The 21,121-nt window shown below is 43.1% G+C and overlaps 1 protein-coding gene across 1 annotated transcript; it reads right to left on the reverse strand.

Moving 5' to 3' along the window:
- Positions 1-7,884: 7,884 nt before the first annotated feature.
- Positions 7,885-13,941, reverse strand: LOC308392659 (uncharacterized protein). The gene is made up of 7 exons (XM_080875805.1): positions 13,902-13,941; positions 12,356-12,397; positions 12,010-12,276; positions 11,690-11,929; positions 11,423-11,611; positions 11,191-11,313; positions 7,885-9,561 (listed from the first exon to the last, which is right to left on the reverse strand). Exons 1-7 carry the CDS (start codon positions 13,930-13,932, stop codon positions 9,518-9,520), a joined length of 936 nt encoding a protein of 311 aa, XP_080731931.1. The 5' UTR covers positions 13,933-13,941; the 3' UTR covers positions 7,885-9,517.
- Between the last annotated feature and the right edge of the window lie 7,180 nt (positions 13,942-21,121).

The following is a 21,121-nucleotide window of genomic DNA, read 5'->3' on the forward strand; positions in this document are numbered from 1 at the left end:
ACATACAGTCTGTACTGAAGTAGAAGTACTACTGTTAAAAATACAGCAAGTACTAATTCAACTTCTTTACTCAAGTAAAAGTAAAAAGTACTGGCTGTGAAATGAGAGTAAAAAGAGCTGATTGAAGAACATTTCTAACACTTGTTCCATTGGCAGATTTTTTTCACTTATTTCAAGCTAAAATATTTATTAGAATTCAAATTTAGACAGAAACAAAGTGAATAATATTATTTTATTATCACGTTGATGCAGCACATGGTTCAGTTAGCTTTGTATAAACAAGTCAAAACTCTCTATTTTTTCCTCTGGTTTCAAGATTCACTGTCTTAAAAAAAGTTCATATCCGGTGGCGGACGCCCTCAGACATCGGTGCGTTGGTGGTTCTTTGTGTCCGGGGATGGGCGTCCAGGTACACGCCGGCTCACTCCTTGGTGGCTGCTTATCGGGGCCTGGAGCCTGGGGCTCGCTCGGGCCACTTCGGAGGTGGGGTGCAACCGACCTCTCGGCCTGGGGCTCGGTCACTCAGGCACAGCTGGCTGCCGGCGGAGCTCACGGGCGCGTCACTGCACCCCCCCCTGGCTTCTGCTCCGCGGCTGCTGAGTGAGCCCTCATCTGGGACTCTCCTCAGCTCTTTCTGGGACAGTGGTGCGGCTGCCCCTCTGTTGGTCTTCCTTGGTCTCTTGTGTTCTGGGGGCCTCTGGATGTCTGGAGTCTTGATCTCCTCCATACCTGCTTCATGCCCTGCAGGACGGGGCTGTGGCCCCCCCACACCCTCTAGCAGATCATTACATGAAGGAACCTTTTAAAAAAACAAGCGCGTCCATGCTCACAGGTGTACACACGGGTGATCACACCCACAAACTACACCCTTTTTGGCTCCTACCTCAAAGCACACTGTGTTCTGTTGATCTTACAATAATGTTTAATATTTAGTATTTACTGTTATAGTCACATAGATCATCGTGATGTTGTTTATACTATTGCTCTAGTCTTCCTCTGCTTGTTTTCTTTTTTCTTTCTCAACAGGTGATCCAGGGAAAGGAAAAAGAGAAAAAAAAAGGTGATGAAGCAGATTTTCATCGTGTTTTCTCTCTCTCTCTCTTTTCTCCTTTTTCTTTCCCTCTCCTTCTGTTAACTTTCTTCTGAACTTTTCTTCTTGTTTTTCTTTCCCGTCCCCGAGTCCAGTCCGGCCTGATTACAATAACTTATAAAAATAACTAATAAAGATCAAATAAACTATGACAATCAAGTGGACCAGTATTGCAAAAGGCCCACTTGGGAAAGTAAATCTGTTGGGCATTTGTCTTGGCCTTCAGACATAATTCTGATTGCTACAGTGCCAGACAGGACACACACACACACACACACACACACACACACACACACACACACACACACACAAAGAAAAAGATAGACCTGAAAAGCTCAATTGAAGGCCGGACAGCCCTGATGCCAAAGGATCCCAAGAAGCAAGTGGTCTCACCCGAATACCTCGGTACCTCATACTGAATCTTGTCCATGCCCGCTATGACTCCCCACACCCACTATCAGATCGTTACACGGAAAAACCTTTTGAATACAAGTGCACACAGGTGTGCGTCAAGATGAACCGAATCAACCTTTTGGGACTGCAGGGAGGGCACTGGCTGCCTCGAGAGCGAAATGCCGTGACCTGTTATTGGAGATACAACATCAGGAAATCTTTATATGGTATTAACCTGCTGTGCCCAGAAAATGGCACAGCTCATGGTGTGTTTGAAAAGCTGGGAAATCTAATATTGGATGCACTTAAGCTGCAACTGGGAACCAGCAAAGTAACACATTCACATTTAATGAAGTTTGGTGTGAGTGAGCAAGTATTTCACTGAGGCAATTCAGTTCAGGGGGATGTGTAGGCTGGGATATCATCCACGTAGGCTTCTAGTTGAACAGCGTTGACCAGCCTCATCAGGAATGTTGCTCGTTCACGTCTGCTAAATTTTTAAATCCAAAACTTCAATTATATTGTACGAAATGGTCAGGTGTGACAAAAGCATGTATGCATGATTACAGTTTTTACTGCCACGAGGACTGGACCGGATTCTGGACCGGAGTTTTTCCCATTTTGTGGATAAGCTGTCGGTCCACCGTTTACCTCAGCTGTCAATGCTGGAGCTGAGAAATGTCCACTTTTATTTACTCTCAAACAGGGTGTAAAACTGTGTGCAAGTTAATAAAGCTCACTGCTGACCGAGGACAGCCATGCTGAGGTGAGCTGTCGACGATATGCTAAACTGTTGGTTAGCGTTGGTATTAGCCTCTGTTAGACTGTGCCAGCTGCAAACAGCAGCTAACAGAGGCTTTTCCACTTTCCTTGAAGTGGATCCTTCATCATTTGTTTGTATTCATGTGTTTTTGGCAGTTCTAGTAAATTGTAAACTCAGTCAAGAAAATCTGGATAAATGACAGATTTGTGTATGAAATGTTTTTAAGTATAGTTTTTAAAGTACTTCATCTGCAAACAGACTGTTTTTCAATGAGGCCTAATACTTTTCTTATGTTGAAAGCTGATAGAGGACAGGGTTTGATGAATATCTGTGAGAGATTAGAGCTTCAGAACAGAAACGCTAAGGCTGCTAGTGTTTGTCTTTATACCATTTTTCTTGTATCCACTGATATTAGCTAATAAATGTACGGTCTGCACATTTCTTCTGTGTGTGATGATGATTTATTTGTATAAAGAAAAAACTAGCTGTCACAACACAAATCAGTCAAATGTCTGATGTTCTACATATGTATATGTGTTACAGTGCTGCATTTCTGTCCTGACCTTTGACCCCATGCTCAGACTAAAGGTCCACACAGGCTGGTGTGTAAAAACAGCTAACAATGCATTTCTGTGTAAAGCATCATTTGTAGTAAACATTTAATGCCTGTTTCAGTTTTACACAACCTGATGGAAAAGAGAAGGAGAGCAAAGGTCAGTGAAGGGAATGACTGTAGTGCAAATACAGGTGATGTCAGTGAGGATGTGACCCTGCTGCCCTCTCCTAAACAGAGGAGACATTGTTACCCCAATACTGTCAGGCCAACATCAGCAATAAAACAGGGAAGATGTGGGGTTAATGCGCACTAATGTTAAAGAAGATTGTGTCACAGGGTTTTAGAGAAGCATTACATGTTAACTACAGTAGCTCCATAATGAATGAGTAACACGGGAAAAGCTGTCCTGTAAAATTCAAACAAATCAAACAGTTGGAGCTGTTTAGTAAAGGAGCCGCCTACTAATATCATGTAAAAATGTTTAAGAATTCAAGAAAATTACCGTATTTCCCGGACTACAAAGCGCACCTGAATATTAGCCGCACAAGCTAAAATCAGGGGAAAATCCTGTTTTGTACATACATTAGCCGCACGTGACTAAAAGCCGCCGGTGTTTCAATGTTGACTTATCATATGTAAGAGAAAATGCACAAAGCGAATTGTCAGGAAAGAGATGGCTGTTTGGAGACACACCCCTTTTATTAATATTTTGAAAAACAAGTTATGGGTACATATTTGCATAACTTTTTAGGTATATGTACAAGTAGCGGTAATTACAAGTACAAAACATGTACTGTGCTTCATAAATGGGTAACAAATGTAGTACATAACAATAACCTACAGCACACCAGAAAAATAGCTTCGGACTACTGTTATGTATGAACCAAGAATTATTGTGTGCTATGCAAGCCATCGCCAGTAGGGGGAACCACGCCCAGTTATGTGTGTGTGTTACTTCTGTGTTATCCCAATAAAGAAGAAGTCAACTTGTAAACAAACTATTGTGTGTGCAGTCTGACTCGGCATAAGCTCTAATAGTGTATTGACACTACAGTGCAAATATAACAACTACCTTTTAGGCTCAGGTGCAGTGACACGGCTTTAACAAGAAGAAAAGTCAGTCATTCACCATCTTTCTCTTCTTCCTGCGCACTAAAACCACCAAAGTCCTCTTCTCCAGTGTCGGATACGAACAGACTCAGGGTGGCTTCGTCATCCACTCTCAGCTTCTTTCCTTCGTTGTCACTTTCAAAACCAAAGAAATCCTCGTTGTCAGTGTCAGAGTCGAACACCCTCAGAAGGGCCGTGGCGGTGTCCTCCTCTCCATCATGCAGCAGTCCAGCCCTTCGAAATCCGTTGGTGATCATGGATGTTTTCACACTTTTCCACGCTGTCAGAATCCACCGGTGGAGTTGAGCATAACTTGCTTCTCGCAAGTTTATCGCCGCTCATCATCCACGCCTCCTGCTGAACGCGAGGAGGAGGAGGAAGGAGGAGGAAGGAGGAGGAGGATGGGAGATATGAGTGGTGATGGTGGTTGTTGTTGTTGTTGCTCTTTCTGTTGTTGCAACAGAGATTGGTGTCACAGAACCTGCAGGAGAGATGAGGAAGCAATAAATGTATAATTTGGGGGGTCAGCGGGGGAGCTGGCCCCAGGGAGGGGTCACCTGCCCCTCCCTTCCTTCCCTCCCCATCTCCAGCTGCCTCCCTCCTCCCGCTCCACCACAACCACCCACACATGCAGGGCCTTGGAGTGGGGGTATGTCACCAGGGTGCAGAGGAGGCTACCCCCCCCCCCCCCCCCCCCCCTGTCCCCTTCTGGCTGCCTCTGCCTCAATTTTATCCCACAACTTAGACATTCACATTACTCACACTCTCATTACACATACATATAGGATCTTGGGGGTGGGCACGATACACGGAGTCCAAGTTACCATCAGGGTGTACAACCTCACCCCTGGCATCGTTGCCCACCTCTCAATTTTAAATACACGTAGACATTGAGGGCTAACAGGAGGGACCATGCGCTTACCTGCTGCTCTCTGGCAGGTAGCTCCATGCCCTCCTGGGTTTTAATTGCACCTTAGAACACACATGCGTCAACACTACAATGAGCGGGTGGAGGGAGGTTTGGAGTCTTCTCTCACCCCCGTTCTCTGCGGCCTGCTGGAGCGGGGGGGCTAGGAGGAGTTGGCCGTCCGGCTGCGGTCTGGAGTGTGGGGCCTCCCTGCTGCTGCGGAGTCGGGGCGGTCTGCCTCTCCCCACCGCAGGGAAAAGGGTAACACCACCTGGGTCTGGGTGCAGTTCCCCCCTCCAGGGGCAAGGGTACCTAGACCCAGTTCGTAGAGTACGCTTGGGGAGTGTGATCGTGTATACAGCGTCTCTTTATATTTGTCTCCACGTCGGTTGAGTGTGAAGTGCATATGAGAGCATGAGGGTGGGAATGGATGTTTGTGTCTGTGTGTGCCTGTATGTTTGTGTCTATATGTCAGGTTGGGTATCAGACGCCACCTCTCTGGGGACATCTCGGGCCTTCCAAGGTTTGGAGGCCTATCTCCACCCACCACCACTTCCCCTGCCGGTGGCGGACTCCCTCAGGTGTCGGTGCATTGGTGGTTCTTTGTATCTGGGGGTGGGCGTCCGGGTACACACCGGCTCACTCCTTGGCGGCCGCTTATTGGGGCTCGCTCGGGCCATTTCGGAGGTGGGGTGCCCCTGGCCTCTCGGCCTGGGGCTCGGTCACTCAGGCACAGCTGGCTGCCGGCGGAGCTCACAGGCGCGTCACTGCAACTCCCCCTGACTTCTGCTCCGCGGCTGCTGAGTGAGCCCTCATCTGGGACTCTCCTTAGCTCTTACTGGGACAGTGGCGCAGCTGCCCCTCTGTGGGTCTTCCTTGATCTCTTGTGTTCTGGGGGCCTCTGGATGTCTGGAGTTTTGATCTCCTCCATACCTGCTTGATACCATAAAGGACAGGGCTGTGGCTCCGCACACTCCCTAGCAGATCATTACATGGAGAAACCTTTGGAATGCAAGCATGCTGATCCACACAGGTATGCACACAGGTGTACACATGGGTATTCACAGACGCGGACTACAGCTTTCTTGGCTGCTGCCTCAAAGCACACTGTGCGCTGTCTATCTTGCGTGCTGAACAATATCGTCTATTATTTAGTAACTATTGATATCTATGACTAGCTAGTTTATTGTGATGGTGCTTTTTTTTTCTATTATTATGTTGCTCTTTGTTGTTTGCTGTCTCCTCTGTTTTTTTTTCTCCATACAGGTGACCCAGGAGTTTTTTTTGTTGTTTGTTTGTTTTTTTTTCTCTCTTCCCCCCCTTCTCACCGTCTCTTCTCCCCTTTGGATTTCTTTCTTTCTCTCCCTCTCTTTCTTTCATTCTTTCCCCCTGTCCTATCCCACAGCCATGTCTGTCCCGTTTGCAACTGATAATAAAATAAATTCATAATTATAATAAAGGTCAACCAAATGGACCAATATGGCAAGGCCATGATGATCCACTTGGTAAAAAAAGAAAAAAAAAAAAAAAGGAGAGATGAGGAAGCTGGTTCAGTCAGTTTATCATCAGCTCAGCAGATTGGCTTTAAACAGGAAGTGATGTCAGTGTTCTGACCTCTGACCCTCAGAACGCTCTGAGGAGATGATCCAAACTCATCAGTAGAACACCAGTAGAGACCTTCATCAGACTGCTGCACGTTAATTGTGATGTTTTTCTCTGATTTAGGTCCAACAGGACGTCCATTAAAGTAGAAATAAGCTGCGGCTGTGCCACCAATTTTCTTCTTACAGCGTAGTGTGACATCACTTCCTGTCCTCACAGGAAGTGCAGGGATCTGCAGGATCACATGTTTATCTGAGGAAAAGACCCACAGAGTGATGTAGAGGTGGTATAACAGTCTGCTGTTAGTCTGATGAAATGAATGACTTCATTACCTGATACAGTGATGTTGACTTCTTCACTCTTCTCTCCAGCTTCACCTTCACACCAGTAAACTCCACTGATTGGCTTGAACTCATCAAACAAACAGGATGAACCATTGAACCTCCCGAAGCCCCGCCCACCTGCTCCACATGACTCAGTCCCACTTCCTGTGTCCCTCTTCACCGTCCATCCATCAGAGCCCAGCTGACCGTCACATGTCAGAGACACTGAGGCTGCTGTGAAGAACTGCTGAAGGTTTGGACTGACGCTCAGAGAGACTGGAGGACAGACGGACAGTTTCTATCAGTGTTTACACTCAGTGTTTGTCCTGGACCATGGTGCACTTCATCTACTCACCTGCACAAACAGTCAGTGCAGACAGCAGCAGCACACACACACCTGCAACAGGAGGTCAGAGGTCATTTAGAGACACTCTGATGTTATAGTCACATAGTTTTTTCTTTCAGGAAACTTTCTAATTTCCTGAAGTCTCTGCATCATCGAGCTTTTCAAGTTGAGGATGAAAGGAGCTTCATCGTTTCTTTTATTTTAACACACACTCGACCAGCTTTATGAAAGGAGGGTACCATCACAGGTCATCAAGCACCGCTCATGAAAACAAACCATCAGCATGGCTGACATGTGTCACCTCATGTAAATGAGGATTTGATGTTTATGCATTATTAATGCAGGCTTACATTTTACGTGCTTATTTAGAGTTTGGTGCCTAAACTGACCCAAACAGTGACTTTGGCAACATTTAGATCTGAAAACAGATCAGTGAAGCTCCAGAGTCCTGAGAGACACAGGAAGATTATTTGTTCGTAATAAAGGAAATATCGTCTACACACAGAGCCAATCAGAACGCAGCAGCTGTGGTTTCCCGTTTCATGAACAAGGTCGTCTGCCTTCATGTTCAGTCGTCATGTTACACACACTAACTGAAGCTTCACTGACTCAGTCGACATGCTCGACTTTCATTAGATTCAGTTCTGAGCATTCAGCAGGTTTTGGATGTTAATGAGACAAATTTGAATCATAGTAAAAACAAACTTTCATTACTATAAACCAGCAAGTTTGAAACTGTTTTCTTCACTGACTCTTTGTGTGTTCGAGTTAAAACATGATGCTCATACATAAATATCATCTTGTTTTGTTTCCTGTCCAGCTGACCAGCTTTAAGGTGGAACCAAGTAAACAAAGAAGCAGAGCGAAGTCTTCCTAAACGAAGCAAACCAGCAGATCTACACAGATTTTATTTCAGTGGAAGTTTCAGCTCAGTCAGTGAGAGCTGACGATGTGTTCTCCTTTACAGAGTGTGGAAGTACAGTAAATGAATGGATGAATATGAGTGTTCGACTCACCGAGGAGCAGAGACACACATGAAGTCTTCATGTTGTGGCGACGACGACTGACAGCAGCTTCAGCTTCACCACTTCCCTGTTAGCACCAGCAGCTTCGTCACAGTGAGGCCAAGCCGCTGCTCCAATGAACTCAAAGAGAAACTCAAAGCAAATATTTTTATCTGTCGGGGCCTTTTTATTAATAATTTACACACTTCAAATCTGCCACATATATTGGAAATATAATATTAGCCTTCATTTTTATGCAGACGACACTCAGCTGTGTATTTCTTACAAACATAATTCCACCCATCTCCTGCTGCGACTGCCTCATGGAAGTTAAATCATTGTTGTCCTTAAACTTTCTCAAACTAAACATTGATAAAACTGAAGCTCTTGGTTACGACTGTAATCTGTCATACGTGTCATCCTCTGCAGTATTTTGTCATATCAGTTTCATATTAATCACTCAAGCTGCCTCGTTCCACTTAAGCAGTACAGTCGTCTCTGTCCTTTGGGGACATGAGCTGCAGAGCCACAGCTGGCAGGACCTGGATGTGCTGTGCAGCCTTTGTTTCTCCTTTTTAATCGCATCATAATTATTACATTTTTACAGTCATTACAGAATTTCACCTTTCAAGTACGTTTCATGACAAACACTCATACACAGACACTCACGAACACACTCTGTAAAAATGTATATTTGTTTGCGTTTTGTCTGTTTTGTCTTTCAGGCGTTGTGTATGATTTAAGTGTGCTTTGTTTTGTTGGAGTGGGCCTTTTTTCCCTTTAACCCCTGTCCACTCCAGCACAACATTCAGATACCAATAAGAATATTAAATAAATCAAAGATAACGAAGCATTCAGATTCTGCTGTCTCCAAAAACAGAACTTCCCATCTCAGAGTAAAATGCTGAAAAACTAGTTGATGCATTTATTACTGCTGGGCCCCTCCTGAAAATCACTTGCTGTACCCAAAGAGATAATTAAGTGTGCCCCCTCTCTTCCTGATATAAACAGGAAAGTTCCTGATCGATGCAGATCTGTCTGTTCATTAAATCTGTGTTAAATCACACCTGCTGAAATTATAGCAGGAGTTCAGAGTATTGATCAGATTGAAATGAAGGAAGCAGCTCCATCGTAGACGACCTTTGTCAGAGTTCAAGCTGCAGAGACTCAAACCAGCAGCAGTTTGATCTCTTCAGTTCCTCCTCCTGGTTTCTCTGGAGGAACTGGAAACAGGACGCCTTCCTCACTTGCTGCCACCATGACTCCATTGATTGGATTAAATGGGAGTGAATGAAGAAAGGAGGAAGCTGATGACTGTCTGTAAATGTTCCCACGGTGAGACCGACACAGTGAAACGTGTCCACAGGAGCTCTGCAGGTCTGTCCTCAGCTTCCTGTTTACACAGAGAAACTCGTCGTTTCTTTCACTTTTTAATTTCTTCTGTGGCGTCTGTGGTTCCTCCATCTTCTGTAAAAATGGGACAGTCATGCACGTTGGTCACTGCGCTGAAGGAATCAAAGACAGAAACAAGCCACTGTGTGACCGAACATCTGGGATTCATTTTCATCTCACTGTGAACTTGGAGTTCCCATCAAACCTTGTCTGCTGAACTCAATTCAAACTATTATTTTTTTTTATTGATAACACTGAAGAACAATGTGAAACAATATGATTCAGCAAAGCTTCAGGTTCAGTATCTGCTGACATGCACTCTTTGGACTCCACATCATTCAAACAGCTGTTAAACTAAAGGTAAACAGATAAAACACTTCATGGTCACAACAAGGAAGCTCTGTCACACAAAGATTTCAGCTTCTCTCATCAGCTAACCACACAAGCAGCACCTGTTCTGATGTGGGTGAAAATAAACACTCGACTCTGGGAACTACAAACTCAGGTGACTTCACCATGTACGTGCTTTTACATCTGACTGCTGCCCCAACACAGTGAACTGAAACATCCTCATCAATCAAAGTGAGTCTTCCTCAGCTCCTTTCTACTACGAGGTGTAATTCTTGAACAAATTCTTCTCTCTCTTCATCGTCTCTTTCACAGAGTCTTTATTGCCTAACCCCTGTTTTTATGTGTATAACCCCAAACTTACATGCCAGTGAAACATCGGTGGCTTGTCCTTTCATGTTCCACGCTTATGTTATTGTTTAGCGTCACCTCTGCCTTTTATTTTCAGATGTTTTTATCAGCCTTGTTAGACGGCTCCCCTTTTGTTTATCTTCTATGTTCATTCGTGTCAGGATTTTGGGTCCACTCCTCAAATTCATAGTGTGCTGCTGCATGCTGTGACAAAATCTCCCCAAATCATTTTCACACTGGAGTTCAATCAGACAGTTCGTGCTGCAGCGTGTCATACACACTAATCTTCCACATCATACACCAATCACTTCCTTCCATTTCAGCGTTCTGACTGAGCTGCAGGATTGCTGCCATGGTTTTCTCTGACACTGACCCATTTTTACAAACTGCGACTCGACCACTGAGACCACAGTAAGGTTCAGATGTGAAACCAGTAACATGTTTTACTGTCAGACAGGAAACTAAAGAAAGTTTATGTTTCATAAAGCTTGAAGCCGTTGAGTCACAGTTCCTCTTTGTTTTGATGCATTTGAGGAAAATATAAGTCAATGTTTCCATGACCACAGTTTACTCCAATTCTTAAAAACCACAGGGACCCTGTGCAAACACAGACTAAATGATTTGCAAATCTCACAAACCCATATTTTATCATGAGATAAGAAATGAGCTGAGATAAGAAAACCACAAAGAAGAGGCTGATTCTGGAGCATGCTCACATGTGGTTCTTCTTTGCATTATAGAGCTTCAACCTGCATTTGTGGAAGGCAGGTGAACATTGCTCACAGAAACAGTTTCAGGAAGTGTTCCTCCACCTGTTGGTCTTTGGGACCACCTGCTTTTTCTCCATTTGTGCATTCAATCCCTTTACTGTGTTCTATTTATTAAAATATGGTTTTATAAGATACACAAATCATTGCATTCTGGCTTTATTTATACAACATCACAAAAGATGCATTAACCTAAGTGTATCTCTAGTTTTCCTGCTTTTATCCCTCATTTCCGTACCTGTAGTGTTTGTCCTCAGGGTGGAGTAAACCATTTCTGGTTGGATGACTGGCATCTTATTGGATGACTCTCTACTGGTGACCTCAGAGTAGGTGACATCATTTGAAGGAGCCTCATTGTGGACTAGGCAGAGCCACGAAGGCAGCATGAGAGTGATAAGACCAAGAATCACATACATACATGTATACTGCTTCACTTACAAGTGCTCAGTTGGGTCAGACAGACTCTATACCTGTGTGTTTCTTCCAAAGGAGCCGGACCAGAACCAGAACCAGAGACGCAAGAACCAGAGAAACCACAACAGCTACGACTGGGATGATGAAGGGCTGGAGAGGAGGAGGAGGAAGAGGAGGAGAAGGTGGATGGGAGACATCAGTGTATGTTGTTGTTGTTGTTGTTGTTGTTGTGGGAGGAAGAGGACCTGCAGGAGAGATAATGACGCTGATTCAGTAAATTTATCATCAGCTCAGCAGACAGGAAGTGATGTCAGTGTTCTGACCTCTGACCCTCAGAAAGCTCTGAGGAGATGATCCAAACTCATCAGTAGAACACCAGTAGAGACCTTCATCAGACTGCTGCACTTTAATGGTGATGAGTTTCTCTGATTTAGGTCCAACAGGACGTCCATTAAAGTAGAAATAAGCTGCGGCTGTGCCACCAATTTTCTTCTTACAGCGTAGAGTGACATCACTTCCTGTCCTCACAGGAAGTGCAGGGATCTCCAGGATCACTTCTTTATCTGAGGAAAAGACCCACAGAGTGATGTAGAGGTGGTATAACAGTCTGCTGTTAGTCTGATGAAATGAATGACTTCATTACCTGATACAGTGATGTTGACTTCTTCACTCTTCTCTCCAGCTTCATCTTCACACCAGTAAACTCCACTGATTGGCTTGAACTCATCAAACAAACAGGATGAACCATTGAACCTCCCGAAGCCCCGCCCCCCTGCTCCACATGACTCAGTCCCACTTCCTGTGTCCCTCTTCACCGTCCATCCATCAGAGCCCAGCTGACCGTCACATGTCAGAGACACTGAGGCTGCTGTGAAGAACTGCTGAAGGTTTGGACTGACGCTCAGAGAGACTGGAGGACAGACGGACAGTTTCTATCAGTGTTTACACTCAGTGTTTGTCCTGGACCATGGTGCACTTCATCTACTCACCTGCACAAACAGTCAGTGCAGACAGCAGCAGCACACACACACCTGCAACAGGTCAGAGGTCACTGAAGGTCAGAGGGCAGGGAATTGTAATCTGTTCCTGTGTGGTTCTGGAAACATCATTCAAACCTGATCAAGCAGATTTGGTGTAAAATGCTCGAGCTGAATTCAAATGGACTATTTTTCCTTTTAATTTCTTTTTAGGTAGAAATTCTGAAATTACACGAACCTGCTCTCAACTCAGGCATTTTAGACTAAACCAACTTCAGAATTCTCAAAAGAACCTCAAACCTATTTTCAGCTCTGGAGACCAGAGTCACTGAATAGGAGACTTGGATTTGCACCCTTTAAAAATGTGTAGCTAGTGTTAGTGTGTTTATTTAGGAATCACAAGCCAAAACACTTTATTTATGACTATTGTTTTTTAATGCATTGGATGATTAAAAAATCGGCATGTACATGGATCTCTTCCATTCAGAAATCCGCATGGCTGCAGCCAACTTCCCAGGAGAGAGTAACCTGTCCTAGCAGTTTTATATCAGGACCAGTTAAAACTGCTGGGGTTGACCTGCTTGTTTTGCAGGCCCTAATTCTTTTATATCGATACGTCTGCAGGTTTCTAAGTAGTTGTTCAGTAAGTAAAAAACTACGGATTCTACTAATCACAACATTAAACCCAACATTAGCAGGTTCCCATAGCCAGTGCTGGCGAAGGTAGGTTAGGCCCAATCAGCTCTTACTGGCTAAGTAAAACAGAGACATTTAAAAAGCAATCAGAGTTAATGAACCATCAAACCACCGAGATCACTGGATTAAAGTTAGGCGACTTTGGCAATATCAGCTGCTGAGTGAGCGACCTGAAAAATCTGTTTAGTAAACATTACAGTCGTTTGAGTCCCGCTCGTCTAAATCGCCATCAGAAAATTAACAAAGCGTACAGAAAATGAGAAAAAGCCGACGTTAATTCTGAAAAACCAACTATCTTCAGTCATTTAGTTAGACTCAGTCAATCTGGTCTGAACAGAGGAAGTGATGATTACAACAGGCAGATAAGGAGAACATGTGGTACATGCAGCTAGGAGCCGTGGTTTCCTGAGTAAAGGTTAATGTTTGATGAAAACAGGTCACTTTCCTCTCTTACAGACACGACATGAAGCTTCAGCTCTGTGAGTCAGTCCAGATTACAGGACAGAGAAACGCAGAGTTAAACTTCTAAATTTTAAAGAGTTTATGCAGTTGACACAGTTTTCTGTCATTTGCTGTATCTTCATACACTCGAGTTAAATATGAGGTGCTTACAGGAAATACACCACTTGATCTGTGTCCAAACACACAAACAAATATCAGATACAACCAGCCTTAGATAAACAAAAGAAGTAGTGATCACTTCTTCTCACTAAGGAAAAAAAACCAACAGATCTGAACAGATTTCATGTGAGAGAAACTATCAGCGAGAGCTTCCAGCTGCTGGAAATAGGCTCTTTACCTTTGACCTTTAGTGTGTGTTGGAGCTGTGATAAAGAATTGAAGAAGGGAGGGTTTGACTCACCGAGGAGCAGAGCGACAGATGAAGTCCGCATGTTGTCATGTTGGAGACCGACAGCAGAGTGATACCTTCAGCTTCACCACTTCCCTGTTAACATCATCAGCTCGTCACGCTGCTGCTTCTCCACAAGGACGAGCTGTTTCTAATACACTCGTCTTCACCAGAATCAGAGAAACTTTATTGATCTCAGAGGGAAACTGAGTTATCATAGCAGCAAATATACAAGAAACAACATATAAAATGAGTGTAGAAACAGAGATATGATAACAAAACTATTAAGATACACAGATGAATACAGAGACATGGGACTAAATATAAATATACATATGAACGTGGAAAGACAAGCATACAGTCCTGAGTGGACATAAATTATATGTGCAGTTTGCTAATACTGCAGTTTATGCAGTCTATGAACAGCTCAATGCTCCTTCTGAGAACAGGAAATAACAAAGAGAATACAACTTTATTTATATAGCACATTTAAAACCAGCAGTACCCCAAAGTGTTTTACAGTAATACGATCATTTATAGGAGGGAAACATTAAAAGTGAATAAATACACCAACAGGTGGAGCGCACTAATTTGCTGCAGTGCCGTGAAAATATGTAAAAGAAAATACAAACACAACTCGACTAGGAGATTATTTAACAATAAAATAAAATAATTAAAACTACATAAAAGAACATTTACAGGATACAGACAATAACTAGGGAAGGCTAGATTGAGTAAATCTTTTTATTAAATTATGACCCCTGTGACTTTACCTGTAAGCTTCTCACTGGGAAGCTGCAGTTTCAGATCGCTATGAAAGTCCCGTGACCGACTGTCACTGCAAGGCTGCTGAGCTTGAACAACTGCCTTTACAAACCCAGTTACACAAGATCTGGGGGCCTTCGTAAAATGTAAATAACAACAGAAAGAACTGTTTCGCAAATCTCAGATTTAATTTTTTATTCACAATAGTATGCAGAAGTCATTTAGAAAAAGACTGAGGTTGTGATCAGGAAGATTTTTCATTTCATGAAGTTTCTGCATCTATAACCAGAAATGGTGGAATTATGTAAAAACATACAGAAAAATGTGTCAGTGCTTCTTTAATTACCTTATTAAGCTGAGAAGACATCAGATCATCTTTTTTTAATGGAGTGTTTGCCCAGGGTGCCAAACAGGCTAGCCTCTGCCTATTACTAAAAACATAAATAAAAACATTTAAGTTTGTGGTTTTAAGGTGAAAAAATGTGTAAATTTTCAAGGGGTATGAAGACTTTTTCAAGCCGTCCTAATCCCACAGATGATCTTCTGTAAGGGAAGTGAGTCTGGAATCAATGAGGCAACTAGAAAAATTTGCATTTCCTGCGAAAATGCAGTGTGGATGCTTTAAAGCTGAAGCTGTCTGCTGAAAAAAGCTGAAAAAGTTGGAAAGAAAAAAAAAAAAGCTGCCCTGTGCAGGATTCAAACCTGGCCCTTCTAGTCTCAAGGAAGCTACTCATCTCACTGCGCCAAACTCTTTCGCACAAAGACGAGGTGGAGAGACTGACAATTCTGCTGAAATGAGCAGAAGCTGCAGAGAATTGTGGTGAAAAGAGGTGAAAAGGCTAAAACTTTGCAGAAAACAGTTCAATCAGCAGAATTCTGCTGAAAAGAGGTTTTTGCTGAAAACAGCTGAAAAAGCTGGGATTTGTGCTGAAAAGTGGTGAAAAAACTGAAAATTCTGCTGAAAAGGGATGAAAAAGCTGAAATTTGTGTTGAAAAGAGTTAAAAAAGTTTAACTGTTAACTGAAAGAAATGTTGCCATAAGCTGGATTTGAATTTGAATTTGGATTTGAACCCGGGCCTCCCAGTCTGAGAACGGATGCTCATCTCACTGAGCTAAAACACAGCTCTGCCCGGCGAGCAGAAAAAAGTGACCACATTGATAATGTGTTCCATTCATTTCAATGGGCAAAAATATTGCAAAAAAAATTCAATATCTCAAAAATTATAGAAGTTATGAGCACCAAAAGATCTAGCCGGCATTAGCAAAAAATATCAGCATAGTTTAAAATTTGAACGGTGAAAATCGGCTGAAAATTGTGGAAGTAGTTAAGTGCCAAAAAGTGTACAGAAGCAACTAGAATAATAAAGTATAAAGATTAAAGAGAAACAGGAACTCAATAGTGTGGATGCTTAAAGCATCCACACAATTAAACACCTGGTTGGTGGCAGAGCCTGTGGTGTGGATTGGATTCACTCTGAGTTTCTGAAGGCTCTCGATGTTGTAGGGCTCACTTGGTTGACAGGCCTTTGCAACGTTGCATATCTGGGGCCCTTGACTCTCTGACTCGGGTAGTGGTCCCCATATTTAAATATTAGGGAGTGAAGGGTGTGCTCAGACTTTAAGGGGATCACACAACCTCAAAGTACAAATTTTGACCGAATTTTTCTTCCTTTCAGCTGATTGGTTAACGTCATGTCAATCACAAATTTAACAATCCAATGAGAGAACAGATAGGTTTGGCTGTTGGAGGGGTGCTTTACTGAGCTTCAGGTCCTGGAGGTAGTTCATACTTATGGTTCTTATGGGCTAAAATTGTTGGTTCTTCAGCCTAATTATTATTAGGCTGGTAACAATAATAATTATTGTTATTATTATTTTTCTTTTCTTTCTTTTAAAAAAACAAACAAAAAAACCCAAATCTTTTTTGCACACACACCAATTTGCATCTATAGATGCACAAACATAAATGTTTTAGATATTTTGGTTTACAAGGTTACAAAACTCAGTTCACAACTAGTCGGTCAGATTTACAAGTACAAAATATTTATGACCACAATTTGAGCCCATAGATGTGTGTGGAGAATCAGTTTGTGTTGAACATGTTTCACCTTCACGAATCCTCACAGTCAAGGGAGGAGGAGACAGGGAGGCCAATGAGAGACAAGGAGGAAACTGAAAAGAAGAAAATAAAGAAGAGTGAAATAAATGAGACAAGGAGAGAGTAGGCAACGAAGGAGGAGTGAAGGATGAAGGAAACTTTGAGACAAGAAGATAGAGGCAACATAGGAGGAGGCAGGAGATAAAGTGAAAGAAGAGAAGGGTAAATAGAGTAAAGAAGCGATGAAGGAGACATACATAGAGGAGGAAGGAACAATGAGACTGGAGAAGTAAGAATGTGAGAGTGGGGAAGACATGGTGGAAGGAGGGAGGAGACAAGGAGGCAAGATGAAAGGAGACACATAAAGGGAACAGAAATAAAGAAAGTTAATTTTGGACAATTTATGCCTTTATTTTCAATCATGTGACTCCGACGCCCTCTGCTGGTCAGTGCTAACGTCACACAGCTCACAGAAGAAACATTTCCCTTTGTTTGCACTCAGGTTTATTTCTGATGTCATCACTCATCTCTGTGTCTGATAGAAGAGACAGGTTACTGTTAATGTTTGTCTGACTGACACAATAAAGCCTAAACATTTATTCTTTACTGTCTTTAGTCACTTTGAATTTTACCTGACTTTACCTGTTTAAACTCATTTGTGCCTTTAATGCTACATGGAATATACAAAGGAGCACGAGGAAGATGAGGAGAGGACTGAACAGCGCTTGCCTTGCCTGAAGATCATTACCTCTCCTCACCAGCAAGTCTGCAGCTCTGACCTCAGTTTCCATCATTCATTTTCCATTTGATCTTCTTCTTTTGTGGTGTCTGTAGGCCCCAAAGACCTGGGCCTTCGCATGATGTGCCCAGTCACGCCACCCAGGTCTCACTGTCATTGTCCACATGAGCTCTAAAGTCTCCAAAGATTCACTGGATGAAGAACCCTTGAGTACCCCACCCAGTGACCCCCAACAGACTGGCTGCTCTCAACTGTTGTTTGGTGCATAAATACAAACCACAGTCAGGATTTGTTCACTTTCTAAAGATGAATTCATTTGTTCATGATTCTCTGGACCTCTGTGGTTAGTCCACATACAGGTACGCCCAGCCTACCTTCGTTCTCACCTGTGTGGCGACGTCAGTGTTGTTGTGTATGAGTGAGTGAAGGACTGAGTTTGAGTTTCTGTCTGTTGAACTGAACTCAGATTATTTGTAATTTTTTTTACTGAGAATGTTTAGAGACAGTCTGAATGTCTGAGAACAAAATGCTTTTGTTCATTTGTCCATTTTTGAAATTGAGGTGCTGCGATAGTCCAAAGCCGAGACCCTAACATTGAATGAAATGTGTTGGTGGGATTTCAGAGAGCTGTGCATAACGTACATAAACGTCAGTGAGCTGAAGCAGCACTGTGAAGAAGATCACGTTTTTCAGTAGTCTTGAGATCAATGTCTCATGGAGGCTTCACCTGTTCACCTGTAATGACCTACACCTGTATTCACACCTCTGCTCGTGTGATGACTCACATGATCAATATTCGGTCAATGACCTTCAGGACAGAGGTTAGTGTCACAGTTTCAATGTAGAAACAGACACAGTTACTCTTAATGACCTCTTTGCAGATATAAATATTTAGTTCTCTTCCTCTGGTTCTGTTTTTATCTCACATTTACATCACCTGTCAGAAAACAGGTAAACGTGTACTTGTTAAACAACTTCTAGTCTCAGGTGTAATCAGCTAAATCAGCTGCTTCACCCAGAAGAACTGGTGTAGTGTCTGATAGACTTCATACTTCTGTGTTTCTTTCATAGAAGTTGAACCAAAACCAGAACGGCCAGAAAAACCACAGCAGCCATGACTGTGATGATGAAGGAGGAGGAAGAAGAAAGAGCTGGAGGAGGAGAATAGGTGGTGTGAGTGTTTGTTGTTGTAACGGAGGCTGTGGTTGGAGGACCTGCAGGAGACATGATAAAGCTAAGTTCAGTCAGTTTATGATCAGTTCAGCAGATTGTCTTTATACAGGAAGTGATGTCAGTGTTATGACCTTTGACCCTCAGAAAACCCTGAGGAGATGATCCAAATTCATCTGTAGAGACCTTCATCAGACTGCTGCACATTAATCATGATGCTGTTTTGGTTAGTTGTCCATTAAAGTAGAAATAAGCAGTGACTATGCCACCAGTTTTGTCTTTGCAGCGTAGAGTGACATCACTTCCTGTCTTTTCAGGAAGTGTCAGGATGTCAGGATCCTTTCTTTATATAAAAATTAAAACAGCGTGCTGTTATTCTGATGATTAAATGAACGTGTCATGAGGGCCAGAACTGAGCAGAACCCTGGAGGAGAAGCAGGGTTTAACAACATTTATTGGTCTAGCACAGGTTAACACTTGGCAGTAGCAGAAAACAGCGACACAGAATGCAACAGTGACTTGGCGTGAGAAACCTGATAACCTGGTTGTGGACCAAAAGCGGAAATTGGGCTGGAAGGGTAACTGGAGCGTGACAGCTTAGGTCTAGCTGTCAGGAGAACGGAGTTAGAAGAAGGGGAAACACTGGAGAGGGTAAGTTTAGCTGTATTTATAGCTCACTGGCAGTTGGAGTGAAAAACGCTTTGAGGGAGGGGCAGTGTGAGTCCAGGTGAGTTGGATGGTGTGAGCTGGCTGATCTACGTTCCACAGGTTTGGATGGAGCGGGATGGCAGGCCGGTGAGGCACGGAGAGATTTCCAGAGTGAAGGTAAGTTGTTCGAGGTCCAAGGGATGAGCTTAAGGTAGAGTAAGAGACGTGGAAAACTAAGGCACACGAGAACAAGGGACATAAAAGCCAGCTCCAACATGGAGTAGCTGACTAACTGGTGGAGAAGGAACGTCAGTGTGAGGCTTAAATATCTCCAGCCTGATTGCCAAAAATCAGCTCCAGGTGAGTGGAGCAGATGAAGAGATTATGGGCCTGCTTGGGGCGGATATGAAAGAGGTTCAAGAACCTGGTGGAAATTTGCAGCCACTCACCTCGATTGTAACGGAATGACACACCAGTAAACTCCACTGATTTGTTGTTTGTTTGAGTTGATGCTCCCCACTCAGGCTCTCAGCAGCTTTGGGTAAGTGGACAGTAAAGGTACTGCAGGCAGGTCTTGCAAAATAAAAAAGCACATTCTTGAAGGTTAGATGTTTATTCCACCTCAGCTGTGGGATGAACAGTGTGAAAAAGCTGTTTCATGGATTCTATTTGCAGGTTTACGTCCTGTTTGAGTCTCACTTTGCTCATATTTGAAGCTCATCATCAGAAAGTAACAAAGCATACAAACTCTGAGAGAAATTAGATTTGACTCAGTTGACATGATGGAAAATTTGTAAACAGAAGAGGAAGTGAAGACTATACAACAAAGGCCGGTCAGACAAACATTTAGTACATGCAGCTAGCAGCTGTGGTTTCCTGAGTGAAAGCTGATATCTGATGATTGTTGGCTGATATCTATACAAACCATCATGTTACAGAAACTGAAAACATCTCTACTTGATTTCCTCTTCACAACATGACAAACAAATATCAAATAAAACCAAAACACAAAAGAAGATGAGTGAACTCTTCCTGTCGCCTAAACAACACATGAAACTGTGGACAGACCTGAACAGATTTGATTTGAGAGTCAGTCAGTGAGAGCTCACACTCTGTTAGTGTGTCTATCTGTGACAGATGAGTGAAGCACTTCAGTGTTTACACTCAGTGTTTGTCCTGGACCATGGTTCACTTCATCAACTCACCTGCAGTGCAGACAGCAGCAGCACACACACACCTGCAACAGGAGGTCAGAGGTCACTGAAGGTCAGAGGTCACTAAAGGTCAAAGGTCATTTAAAGACACTGTTAATTTAATGTTACAGTCACATAGTCTTTGGCTGTTGCCAAATTCAGAGGCCGCATTTGTAGGCCGAATACGTCACAGTGAGGCGATGAAGGTTGTTCATATTTGAAGGCTCCTCCAAATGTGGCCCACAAATGCGTCCTCTGTCTCCCCAGATTTGAAGGATGGGTCTCGCGAATCCTTCATGGGCCACCATAAATGCAGCAGCAAGGAGCATTAAGATCAAATGAATATCGTGGAGGGGAAATCAACAGAGGACAGGAAATCTCTACCTTATCCCACTGGGATTCAACATTCTGAACAAGCTGAAGATGAGAGAGCAGAGCCTGGCTGATACCAAAATAAAGACTATCACAGTAATCAAGCCTGGATTAAATAAATGCATGAATAACTTTCTAAAGTCAGCAGATTACAAAATGTTCTTATTTTTTGCCCTGAGCTGGAAGAAGTTGGCTTTTACAACGGAATTGATTTGTTTCACAAATGAAAAACTGCCATGAAAGAAA

The sequence above is a fragment of the Rhamphochromis sp. 'chilingali' genome (genome assembly GCF_963969265.1).
Source record: "Rhamphochromis sp. 'chilingali' genome assembly, chromosome: 1".
Taxonomy (NCBI): domain Eukaryota; kingdom Metazoa; phylum Chordata; class Actinopteri; order Cichliformes; family Cichlidae; genus Rhamphochromis; species Rhamphochromis sp. 'chilingali'.